Source organism: Lasiodiplodia theobromae (assembly GCF_012971845.1).
Source record: "Lasiodiplodia theobromae strain AM2As chromosome Unknown scaffold_19, whole genome shotgun sequence".
NCBI classification, from domain to species: Eukaryota; Fungi; Ascomycota; class Dothideomycetes; order Botryosphaeriales; family Botryosphaeriaceae; genus Lasiodiplodia; species Lasiodiplodia theobromae.
The window spans coordinates 16,495-28,472 of NW_023336398.1; the positions used below are offsets into that span (position 1 = coordinate 16,495).

Sequence of the window (11,978 nt, forward strand, 5' to 3'; positions counted from 1 at the left end):
ACGGGATCAGGGGCAGCAAGTGCTGCACATGTCAATGGCCTAGATACTGCCAGGCGCCACCCCGTCCTCGCCACTCGTTACGCCTGCGCTTTCCAGCATCTCGCGCCCCCGCGCCCCTCGCTCGCTATTCGCACCTTTCGTTTTTGCACTACTTCGTCGCGCCCATGTCGTGGACGCGCGCATCAACCGGGTCGCTACTACCCCGGGACGGCGCGGAGAGCTCCACCGACACCTTCCTCCGCCTGATCTCGAATCCATTCAATACTGAGGTATGGCTTGTTCTCAGGCTCCTCGCCCTCTCCTCTCATGATCCCCAAATTTCTAACCCGACCTTTAATCAAAAAGGTCAACGAGAGCGCCTTCTGGTCGTCTCTTGGATACTCCGTCGGCGCCGCTCTCCTCTTCGCCCTCCTCTTCTGCCTCCTCCGCCCTTACAACAGCACCGTATATGCCCCACGCCTAAAGCATGCCGACGAGAAGCACGCCCCACCCGCTGTCACCAAAGGCGTCTTCGCCTGGGTTGGCCCCGTCGTCAAGACTCGCGAGCAGCTGCTTATCGAGAAGGTCGGCATTGACGCTACCGTTTTCCTGCGCTTCACCAAGATGTGCCGAAACATCCTCCTCATTCTGTCCGTGGTTGGCTGCGGCGTCTACATTCCACTCAACTTGGTCGAGAATGCCAAGAACAACGTTTTGGGGAACGTGCCGACGTTCATGAAGTTTACCCCGCTTGGTGTGTGGGGGAAAGCGTGTTGGGCGCATGTACTGTTGTCGTACATATTCGACGGCGTAGTCTGCTATTTCCTGTGGACCAACTACAAGGCCGTTTATAAAATGCGGAGAGATTATTTCGACAGTCCCGAGTATCAGCGTAGTCTGCATGCTCGGACGTTGATGGTATTACCTAATGCTTGTCCAGCCCCTGGGCGTAGTGCTAACATCAAACCAGGTCACCGATATTTCTAAGTCCTACCGAACCGACGAGGGTGTATGCAGAATCCTGGATGAAGTGAAAGTGACGGACGGCCACCCCCGAGGAGTCATCGCCCGCAACGTGAAGGATCTTCCGCAACTCATCGACCAACACGAGAACGCCGTCCGTGAATTGGAGGAGATTTTGGCAAAATATCTGAAGAATCCGAACTATTTACCATCGAAGCGACCAACCTGTAAGACGCAGAAGCAAGACCGTGCTTACACACCTGGGACAAAAGTAGACGCCATCGATTACCTGACATCCAGAATTAAGAGCTTGGAAATCGAGATCAAGGAGGTTAGACTCACCGTTGACAACCGAAACGCTCTTTCGTACGGATTCGCCAGCTATGAAGGCATCGATGAGGCGCACCAGGTGGCGTATGCTGGCAGGAATAAGCATCCTCATAAAGCCTCGGTCAGGCTTTCCCCGAAGCCCAGTGATCTCATTTGGGCCAATCTTCCACTGACACCTGCTCAACGCCATGGGAGAGCAATCCTCAACAACATCTGGGTTGCTCTGCTCACTGTTGTTTGGTGCATTCCTAACGGTCTTATTGCTGTTTTCCTGGCAAACTTGAGCAATCTTGGGCTTGTTTGGAAAGATTTCCAAGTAGAGCTCTCGGCGAATCCGAAGACGTGGGCTGCCGTTCAGGGTATTGCTGCTCCTTTGATTACCACTCTTTTCTACTTCTTCCTACCCTCCATTTTCAGACGTCTCTCAATGAACGCCGGAGATTACTCGAAAACCTCCCGCGAGCGCCATGTCACTCACAAGCTCTACTCCTTCTTCGTCTTCAACAACCTGCTCGTCTTCTCGCTGTTCTCTACAGCTTGGAAGTATGCCGCCGCAGTCATTGAAGCAGAGAAGGAGATCAGCGTGTGGGAGGCACTGAAGGCTGCAGACCCTTGGGCCAACCTTATGACGGCTTTCTGCGACGTTTCTCCATTCTGGCTCAACTACCTCTTGCAGCGCAATTTCGGTGCCGCATGGGATCTGTCACAGCTGGGTAACATGGCTTGGGGTTGGGCTGTCCGCACATTCACCAGCCCGACTCCTCGCCGGCTGATCGAACTTACCGCGCCCCCGCCCTTCGACTACGCCGCATACTACAACTATTTCCTCTTCTATACCACCATCGCCCTCGTTTTTGCACCATTCCAGCCTCTTGTCCTGCCTGTAGCTGCCTTTTACTTCTCCATGGACAGCTATTTGAAGAAGTACCTCTTGCTGTAAGTCTTGACTATGGGAGCATTTTCATTTGCTCTAATACTAACGGTATCGCAGGTACGTCTTCATCACGAAGCATGAGTCAGGTGGCTCTTTCTGGCGTGTGCTCGTCAACAGAGTGCTGTTTGCTACATTCTTTGCCAATCTCGTTGTGCTTCTCTTCCTTATTGCCAGGAAGGAATCCTACAATCAGCTGATGTGCATGATTCCCCTTCTCCTCCTACTTGGGGGGACAAAGTGGTACTTCATGCGCACCTTCGATGATGGCATGCACTATTACAGCAAGGGAGTCAAGAAGGACCAGGAGGAAGGTCTTCCAGAGAGGAAGAAGCGTCGCGATCGTGTCGGTGTTCGCTTCGGACATCCGGCGCTTTATAAGCCATTGATGACGCCCATGGTCCACTCTAAGTCTCAACATCTTCTCGCCCAGGTGTACCGCGGCCGCCTGGAAGCCGACACAGACGGAGCCAATACCGGCTACGGTGACACCTTCAATATGGATGACATGTCCAAGACGCGCCCTGGCAAATCTGCCGGTCCCAATGCGCCATTCGAGCTCGTCAACGACTCGCAACTCGACTTCGAAAACTACCGCAATCGGCCTGAGTTCCGCGAAGAGTTCGGCGGCGATGGTGAGCTATATGGTCGTCCATCAGATATGTCCCGGCCTGGCACGCCCGGCACCTTCACCACCGGTTATGGTAGCGACAACGGCTCCCGCTCTGGCTCACCCGCCTTCAACTCTCCTTACCGCGGCTCTCAGGACAGCGACCGCACCTTCACCGAGGGCGACCTGCATGCCGGCAGTTCCGCTAGTGGAGGCGCTACCTACCCGGCCGGTTACCACCAGCCGCCCGTGCTGGGAGTTTCGTCCGTCTTGGCCAACCAGCCTCGCTCATACAGCCCGCTCCGCCGCATGTCGTCCGAAGATCTGGCCGGACCAGCACAGGTGAACAACACGAACATGATGTACAACCGGGATTTCTCGGACGTGAACCTTGTGGGCGGCGCCGCGCCGATGGGGCGCGCGGGTGGATACAGCCGCCTCGATGGCGGGACTGCGCCCGAGATTTTGCAGGAAGAGCAGACGAGTTATGATTTCTTCCGGAGACCGAGAGGAAATGGAATGAGAGATACGTAAAATATGCACTTTCGTTGCTGGTGCGGATTAGATGGCTGTTGGGAAAAGGTTCTCCATTTTAGACGTGTGGGACTTTTTCCATTTTGATGCATCATGAGCGGCGTCTCATCATTTTTTTTTTGGCTCTTTCATTTTTTTTTTCGCTAATGCTCCTGCATAGAGCAAGCGATGCGATGCGATACAGAGCGAGCGGGTTTGCTGGATCTTACTGGGTGGCTTTCTGGTCTCTTCAGTTGACGTTGAACTGGACTCGGCTGGCTTGGGCCATTTCCAAGAAGAAGGGGGAATGCTGAAGAAGGGAAGGTGGTCTGGCGATATACCCAGTCAAGCATCTGGGCTAACGAGATGTTATTGCTCTCTTCTTTGACAATATTGTACGATCTTATGAATATGGGAATCTGGTTCAGATAGTAATGGATCAAGATAGAGTATGTGAGGTTCATTGATGACTGGATAGACGGTGAAGAAAATAACGAGATTTGGTCTGCGGGTTTGGAGGTATGTGCTAAATGGAACGCATTAGAAGAGCCAAGGGAAGTTTCCATCCAACGTCTGTTGTCCTGAAAGCAAGTGTCACAAGAACAAGCACTTTCACTAGCATGAAGGTATCCATATCATAGATGTTTACGTAAACCAATGAATCCAAGCCGCCGGCATAAAGAGGCAGATAATTGTGCGAGCAGTACTGAAGGACACCTATATAAAACGACAAAAGCGAAGCCTCAACGCCTAAAACTCTCATTGCTCTACCAAAGAAGCTCTTCAAGTGGTTGAGCTACTGATGCACTTCTTCTTCCGTCTTACCCACACCACCTTGCGCCACAACAACTCCACAGCAATGAGACAATTTAGGTCAACAACGAACAAAAAACTGCTCGTATAGAAATTACCAAATCTGAATCAAGAGAACAAGGTTGAGCAAGAACAACAAAGAACGGTGGTATAATTTGAAAGAAGAAGAAGAACATAATCCTCTTAACGATAAAAGAAACTCAGAGCGAGTGTCGACACGAAGTCTAATAAGTAGAGAAGAAATTTCCTAATTTAAGGAACGGTAAAGAGACCAAGTCAAAGAGGGTATAGTACAGCTTCCAGTTGCAAAGGAAACAGAATCAAGGAGACCCACGAAACGAGAGACGAGTCCCCAGAGATAGAAAAAAAAAAAGAAAAGTTGAAGAAAATATTTGAGTCCTGACAACCCCAACCCCGTCTACTCCTCGAGGAAAGGGTATTAACACTATCGCTAAGCTTAATAAAACAAGAAAGGGACTAAAACAACGCAAGAAAACAAAAGACTGAGGCTAAGGCAAACAGGCCATGCGAAGAAAGTCTTGCAAGCAGAAGTGAAAAACTTGTCTTTTCTTGTCATGTCTGTTGCTCTTAAGTGTCTGATGTGTGGTTGTGTGTATCATGTCATACATCGTGAGAGAAAAGCGAAAAAGAGAAAAACGAAGTCGCAAGGACAAAAGGGGGCTCTTCCGGTTGCTGTGCAATAAAGCCTTAGCAGTTCTGATCGCCTTCCCTTTCCGCTCTTGCTCTTCCTTTTTAACCTTTCCCCTCCAGTGAACTAAATGAAAAAGAAAAGAAGCGCTCAATGTGCTCATGGTATCGCGAAATGGAGAATTAGAAAGGATAATAGCCAGGTGCCAGACCCTGCAATGACAAATGTAAAAAAGTAGAAGAGGCAAAGATTCGAATGTAAGGGCCACCAGCTGAAAGTGAAAGCACCACAGCTAGGGATCCTCCTCGAAAAGTCAAGAATGCACAATGGGTATGAGTAGCAAGCACTCCGCCCACGCCTTCAAATGACGAATTCTCGAGTCTGGGGAAACAATTGAAAAAAGCAGGCTCGGAAGATAAAGCAAATTCAAACGAACCTCCGATGCACAATCAGCGCGAATTCCTTGAGGCGAGCATTCAGCAGCTTTGCTTTCTGCCACCCTCATTCCTCCTCCTCTTTCTCGACAGCCAATCGCCTAGAAGGCTGTCTAGTTGCATACCCATGGCCGCGACCTTGCTACGCTCATCGCTGAAGAGGCCTGCCATGATCGGGTGCTCCGGACCAACTGGAACGACACCTGAAGTGTCATTGACAACGACGAGCATGTCGCGGATATCGGAGCCATCGTCGAGGTACGAACGAAGACTGGCATCAGACCAAGCAGGAAGAGAGACGGCAGAAGGAAGTTCGTTTGTTGTGGGGCTATTGGCTGATGCAAGAGGAATATTGGTGTTGATTGCACCAGGAGTGGGTGCAATCCGTGTCGCGGTCGGGCTTGAGATGGACAGCTCTCCCCTGAGAGGCGAGCCAGACGGAGACACTGGCGAAATATCCGGCTCCTCTTGGCTCGAAGTATCGTGCATAAGGGCAGGAGGTTGATCCGTATCGAGAGGTGACACATCTCCCAGAGATTCCGGCGCTCTCGAATTAGTCTCATCTGGACGCAGTTTCTGCTGCTGCTGCGGTGCTCCGTTTGGCTGCCGCTCTTCTTCGTTCGGATCAGCGAAGGGGTCATCCTGCTCGTACTCTGGCGTCGAATCGAAATCATCCAGTGGAGCACGCGCCTTGGATTTCTTGACCTTCTCGCGTGGCGGCATCTTGTTCTCCTGTTTTTGTTCGCGTTCGCTGGACTTGGAGTGCAGTATGTTCGAAATCGCTTGCTTGGCGCTCGTGGAGCCGCTCCTAGCGCGACCGGCGGCGGCTTCTCTTGCGGCTTCCTTTTCGGCTTCTTTGGCCTGATATTTGGCCTCCTCCTGAGCCCGAGCCTGGAGCTCAGCCTGCGCCTGAGCCTGTCCTTGCGCGCGCGCCGCTGCCTCAGAGTCGTCTTCCTCAGCTTGCTGGTTTCGTTCTGCGCCGGCGGACACCAGCCGCATAGTAGCTTCGGCAGCACCCTGGGAAGCAGTTTTCTGGAGAATGGATTTCGCCGGTTGGACGTTCGGGTCCGACGGCTGGGATTTCTGGGGACCGTTAGTTTTCTTCTCCGAAGACTTAGACGCCTTATTCGTCTGTCTCACAGGCTGTTGCTGTTGTTGACTAGACTCATTTTCAGCCTTTGCAGGCTCCTTTGGCGAGGCCGTTTCCTCGGAATCCCTTGACAGACTCTCCCGGGCCAATTCCTCGGATTGCTTCTCATCGTTTTGCTCACTGTCGGCAGACTTCGCCTTCTTATCCTTGCGACCAAACAAGCCTCTGAGCATTCCAGGCTTTTTCTCTTTCTTCTTCTTGTCATCCTTTGGCTTACTATCTGGAGATTTGAGCTCCTTCTCCAGACTGTCAAGACTTCCACCTCTTTCCCTGCCTTCAGAGCGCACGGTAGAAGCTGAGGAATCGTCGCGCAAGAGGTTCGGTGTCAAGGTAATCTTCCGCGTCTCCACGGTCTCGTCCTTGAAGAATGAGTCGGTGTTTCTGACAGTGCCGTTTCTCGAGACCTTTTGGTCTATTACAGGTTGATTAGCACACCTGCTCAGATGTTGGAGAGTGGAACACGAACCAGGGCGATCGAACATCTCGTCGCTGGTGCGCGCCTTGTCGTCGCCACTCTTCGATTCGTCCGATTTCTTTTCAGCATCGTCCTTCTTTCCACCAATTCTGAGAGGCTCGACAGTCATCGTCTCGCGCGCATCGTCTTCCTCATGCTCTTGCTCATCCTCGACATGGACCGGTCCACCGCCGAAATCCTCACCGTCATCATCCTCTTCATCGGAAGAGTAATCGTAGTCAGATGCCTCAACATAAGTCGGTGCGGTGAATTGAACAGTTTTCGCGTTTCGTCGTCTCATTGCTTTTTTCAGTGGATTCTTCGACTTCTCGGCGCTGTCACCCAGCATTGCTGCCGAAAGCTGTTGCTCAAAGTTAGATTCGAGTCTTCAACCAGCAAAACAAAAACCTACGTCAATGTTTCTATGTTTGTTCAGACGCGCCAAGCGTTCGGTGGGAGTTTCGATGTGTTCCGCAGGAAGGTAGCCTGCACATGGCATAATTAGCGTAACCCTCCCAAGTCCGCGCATATTTCCCTACCAATGCTGCTGTCTTTGACAATCCTAACAAGCCACCAGTAACTGTTACTATCATCCAATAGTACCATCGTGTCACCCTTTGTGGCATTGGCCTGGCCCTCGACAGTTGCGACGAAAGTATGTAGCGCGTAGACGAATTCGAAGTCGATGTCCTCTGTTTCGCGTAAGCACTCACCGCCGTATGCTGAGTCGTGACGGTCTTCATCGAGAGAAAGGAAAATGTCTTCAAGATCATCATCGTCATCGTCGTCATTATCTTTGTCGTCGTTCCCTTCCGGGTCAAAGCTTGAGGCGTTGCTGTCGGTTTCCCAAGACATCGTTTCCGGGGAGTCCACACGTTCCAGCGAGAGGTTCGATTGGCGGGTTGCTAAAAGCTCTCGAAGATCGTTGGCACTGTCAGAAACAGGGATGGGCGGCAGGGGGCGATCCGCAGGGAATACGAGCATCTCGCCCTCCCTATCGCCCCCAAAATTGCACTCGCGGGATTCCAACTCGTATTGCTCACTACGGAGCGGGCCAACGTCGTCGCGCAGCTCGTCCGCGGAGAGATTGGCATCCTCGTGATAGCAATTTTGCAAGCCATCCTCGAATTCGCGGTCGAAAGGGTCGTCGCATCCGATGTCGGTGGCGGTCGGTTCGGTCCTTGTATACTCACCCAGACGATGATGATCCGTAGACGAAGGCCTGCCATGGTGGGGAGCCATGCGCGCAGGCCGGTGCATGAGTGGAGTGTTGAAAGGCGGAGAGGAGAGTGGGGTGCTGAATCTTGGTGGTGTTGACTGGGGCTTGGGCTGATAGGAAAGCGGCAAATGTTGTGGTGTTATGGTGAAAGGCGAGGACGAGCCCTGATCGGACTCGGGCGATACATTGGAGTGCTGATACATGTGTTGCTGCGACGGAGTTGCGGGTAACGGAAGGGCGTAGAGAGAAGAAGAGCGTGTCGGCCAGGCCGAGGCTGGAGCGCGCGGAGAATACCTACCATCGTCGATAGACGGTGAGCTGGAGATCTTGTCCAACATGTCGTCGTCCATATCCTCCGTTTCCGAATCTGCCATGTCGCCGTCGTCCGTCACGTCAGCGGAGTCGGTGCCGCTGTGGTCGTCATGATGGGTGCCGTTGGGGCTGGTCCATGATTGCACAAGCCCCTCCTCTTCGTTCGCGCGGTCTTCTTCCACGTGTCGAATGGCGGCTGCCTGGTGCGGTGAGGCTGGGCCTGCGCCGAGTGGCGCGGGCTGCGTAGGCTGGCGGGTGTGGTCTGCGGCGGACGGCGAACCGGGGTCCTGTAAATCAATGGTGTCTGCGCATGCTGGGTCAGCGTCGCACATTCCGGCCGAGGGGGCAAGCCGGCGCGGTACCTGCTCTGATGATGGTTGGGCGCGTCATTTTGGCTGCTGCTGTTCATCCGGCGCGGTCGCTCGCGGTGTCGGGGCGGAGTTCGGGTGGCACTGGGCGCAGCTGAAGCGCAGCACAGACGGGCCTGATGCTGCAGGGGACGGCGGCAGCAATGGCAAAGGAGCGGGGGCGAAACGGGATCGATCGAAGGAGCGTGAAAGAAGGACAAAGTCGCGGTCGAGCGACGGTAGGGCAGGTGTAGGGCGGTTTCGACGGGACGGGCCTAGGCGCGGGGCATTCGCTCGCGGTGGCGGCGCGGATAAGGATCGTAAGTTTGGGCAAGGCTCCTCGCAGCCGGTGGAAGAGCGCGGGACGAAAGGAAGTCGGCGGAGGGAGCCTGGAGAGGCGCGCAGCGTGGTGTCGCCGTGGTAGTGAGGGTGTCCACCTTTTTGGAGCGAACCCCTTGCGCTCTTGAAACAGAAAGGCACTCAATCTCCGCCCGGCGGATCGACGCCTCGCGCGCCCTGCCACCAGCAAATGTGCCGAAAATCGTCGAACCGCCATTTCCCACATCCCCATTCTGGAAGTCCATTCGCTCCCTACCCTCGCGCTTAGTGCATTACGTCCCCGATCAGCCACCCGCCCCGAATGTGCTCCGCGCTACTGTCGCAGTTCCAAGGGTCCCCACGTCCCGTAGCCGCCTGCCTGCGTATTTTCTGCTCCGACACCTGCAGGGATCGCAGCCGATCGCCACCGTGGATCGTCGCTGGACCGCAGACCCTCTGAGCCACGTCGCTGTCGAGTGCGCTCCCAGCCACTGGCCAGCTGGCCTTCGACAGGTGTTCTGCGCCGTTACACCGCATCTCGTTCCTGGGCCCTGATTGTTGCCGCCGCGCTGTCGGCCCCATAACACGCACGTCACCATGATCGACGACCAGCTCAATTTACATACTTATATTCGCTTCATGCGTCCACGCACGCTGCCTTCAACTTCGGACGTCGCGGCCCGCTATACGAAGCCACGTTATCGTTGCATCTGGCCGAGTGCGTGTCCATTAGAGCGCCTGTTTATTGAGGCGCATGATGCTTTCGTCGCGACGAAAAGACCAAAGGCAAAAAATAGATGTGCGACAGACACTGTCAAAATTGGCTCGCTCCCCTGGTCACCATTCTCACGCCAGTCGTCACGAACCCATCGACTGCGATTGGCTTCTCTTGCCACCAGTAGGCCCTCCACGCCCCGCCAGTTTCATCTTTGCACGTTCCAGAATGCTTCCGGAAAGCTGCTCGCGTGGTTTCAAGAATTCACATACTCCCTAGCGTAACGCCATCGACTCCTTCGGCGCATCGAAAACGATCGCAGTACACTTAAGGTTAGTTGCATACTGACTAGCATGCAGGGCTGTCTGCGCCGGACTTGAGCACTGGCCCAAGCCTCAAGCGACAGTGCTCAGCTTAGAAGTACAGTGATTGACCGTCCAATCATCAATCGGACCTCTGCAGCTCTTGCCATGAGAGGAGCTGGAGCATGTAACACACTTCATCATCAGGCGGATATAAGCAATGCTGACCTGGATCTACTACTATACACCAATGAGGACCTGGCATCCTAAGCGTGAGGGGTGAACCAATATCGACAGATGTCGGTAAGAGCAGTGCTATCTGCAAAAGTTCTACATTGCCCAAGTCCGTCGCACAAAGGGCATTGTATTACTCGCACGTGGACACTTTAAACATCTAGATTCAGATGTAAGCTCAAGAAAGGATAAGATGCTAGGGTATACTTTAAGTATCGACAAGACCAGAGTGCAATAAATTCTATCAGGAGGTGGGGATAATCACTCTCTGTAACGCATATGGAAGTAAGCGGCACTATGTTTAGAGGAAAGAGTAGGGAGGCGTTTAAGAAACTCCGGTCACGTATCTCATCGAACCGAAATCTCAATCGGGAGGTGATTGTCTAGTAGTTTTTGGGAAGAGCAGCACAGCTCTTGCGACATCCGAATAAGAAACTCGGGCTTTTCGTTTACTTTGCTAAATATTCTATACTATAATATTTATACCATCTTGATTGACGTTAAAGATGGTAATCGACAAAGTATTGTTTCTGAGGTAGTCAATCACATGCAAGCGAATATAAATGTCTAATCTCGCGACTACTGGGCCCCACAAGGGATTGCCATAGAACAGGTGGGCATGCACTCTACGCGACGTCCCTTTCTAATTTTTTTTTTCCTCTCGAGAGTCAAGCTGGGTATTGGCACCAGTACTGTGTAAATGGCCTTTCCGAGTCTACGTATATACTTGAAAGTTTCTGCGCTGAGTCGAACCACCTAACCAAAAGTCAACCCTATCGCGCATAATCCAGCACTTTGACTTTGCTCCAAGTCATGTCGTCAGTTTCAGGCTTCGAGATGATTCCTCGCCGAGAGTTCTACATTGTGGAGATAGACTATAGTCCTGCCAGGCTAAAGCGTTTCGGACAGGGTGTAAAGCAGGGTTGCAGAAACGATTCTCCGCAGCAGCCCCGCCCGAGAACTCGACAGCACATGCGTGTCTACATGAGGTTGAGGACATTTGCGTCGGTGACAACTCAGTCGAGGCGGTGGAGGTTAAGAAGAGTCCAGAGATAGAGAGGCTCCGTTCGCGGAGGACGCGCTGGCGAGCACACCGCCACCAGGTCGGGGTAAGCGAGATGCAGGGCACGCGTGCCTGACTCGTCAACTCCGTCTCTTTGGCTCAGCCGTTCTTCGACACGACTCACCCACACGAGCTGCACCCTCCTCCGCCCATCTTCGCATCATGGACACAGCAGCTCAAAGCCCGCCGGCCGCAGCTCAAAATGCCCCCAACACCACCCCGATCCCTCAGCCTGCGCCCAAACGCCGCCGCACCTCGGGCCAACCCTCGTCGCGCGGCGTTGCCAACCTGACGCCCGAGCAGCTCGCCCGGAAGAGGCAGAATGATCGCGAGGCACAGCGCGCCATCCGCGAGCGCACCAAACAGCAGATCGAGCGCCTGAACAACCGCATCCGCGAGCTCGAGTCGCAGCAGCCCTACCATGAGCTGCAGATGGCCCTGCGCGCCAAAGAGGCCGTCCAGGCCGAGAACGACGACATCCGCCGCCGCTTGTCGTCAGTCATGAGCCTCATCCAGCCCATCCTAGGCACTCACGGCCTCAATGGCACGTTTGGCCCGTTCGCTGCCGCAAAAATTGCTGTTGCTGACTTCTGACCGGTGCAGAGTTGGCAGCCGCCGCCGAGCGCAGTCCGCTGCAGCTAC

At 53.7% G+C, this 11,978-nt stretch overlaps 3 protein-coding genes across 3 annotated transcripts; 2 read left to right on the forward strand and 1 right to left on the reverse strand.

Annotated features, from left to right (window-relative positions):
- Positions 1 to 164: 164 nt before the first annotated feature.
- Positions 165 to 3,347, forward strand: LTHEOB_6497 (uncharacterized protein; the record flags this gene model as incomplete). The annotated part of the gene is made up of 4 exons (XM_035515759.1): positions 165 to 269; positions 346 to 897; positions 950 to 2,208; positions 2,264 to 3,347. The coding sequence occupies 4 exons, from the start codon at positions 165 to 167 to the stop codon at positions 3,345 to 3,347; spliced, it is 3,000 nt and encodes a 999-aa protein (XP_035372532.1).
- A 1,917-nt stretch (positions 3,348 to 5,264) lies between these two features.
- LTHEOB_6498 (Sh3 domain protein) lies at positions 5,265 to 8,747 on the reverse strand (the record flags this gene model as incomplete). The annotated part of the gene is made up of 5 exons (XM_035515760.1): positions 5,265 to 6,784; positions 6,839 to 7,187; positions 7,239 to 7,312; positions 7,366 to 8,661; positions 8,720 to 8,747. 5 exons carry the CDS (start codon positions 8,745 to 8,747, stop codon positions 5,265 to 5,267), a joined length of 3,267 nt encoding a protein of 1,088 aa, XP_035372533.1.
- A 2,751-nt stretch (positions 8,748 to 11,498) lies between these two features.
- LTHEOB_6499 (Bzip transcription factor) lies at positions 11,499 to 11,930 on the forward strand (the record flags this gene model as incomplete). The annotated part of the gene is made up of 1 exon (XM_035515761.1): positions 11,499 to 11,930. One exon carries the CDS (start codon positions 11,499 to 11,501, stop codon positions 11,928 to 11,930), a length of 432 nt encoding a protein of 143 aa, XP_035372534.1.
- Positions 11,931 to 11,978: the final 48 nt, after the last annotated feature.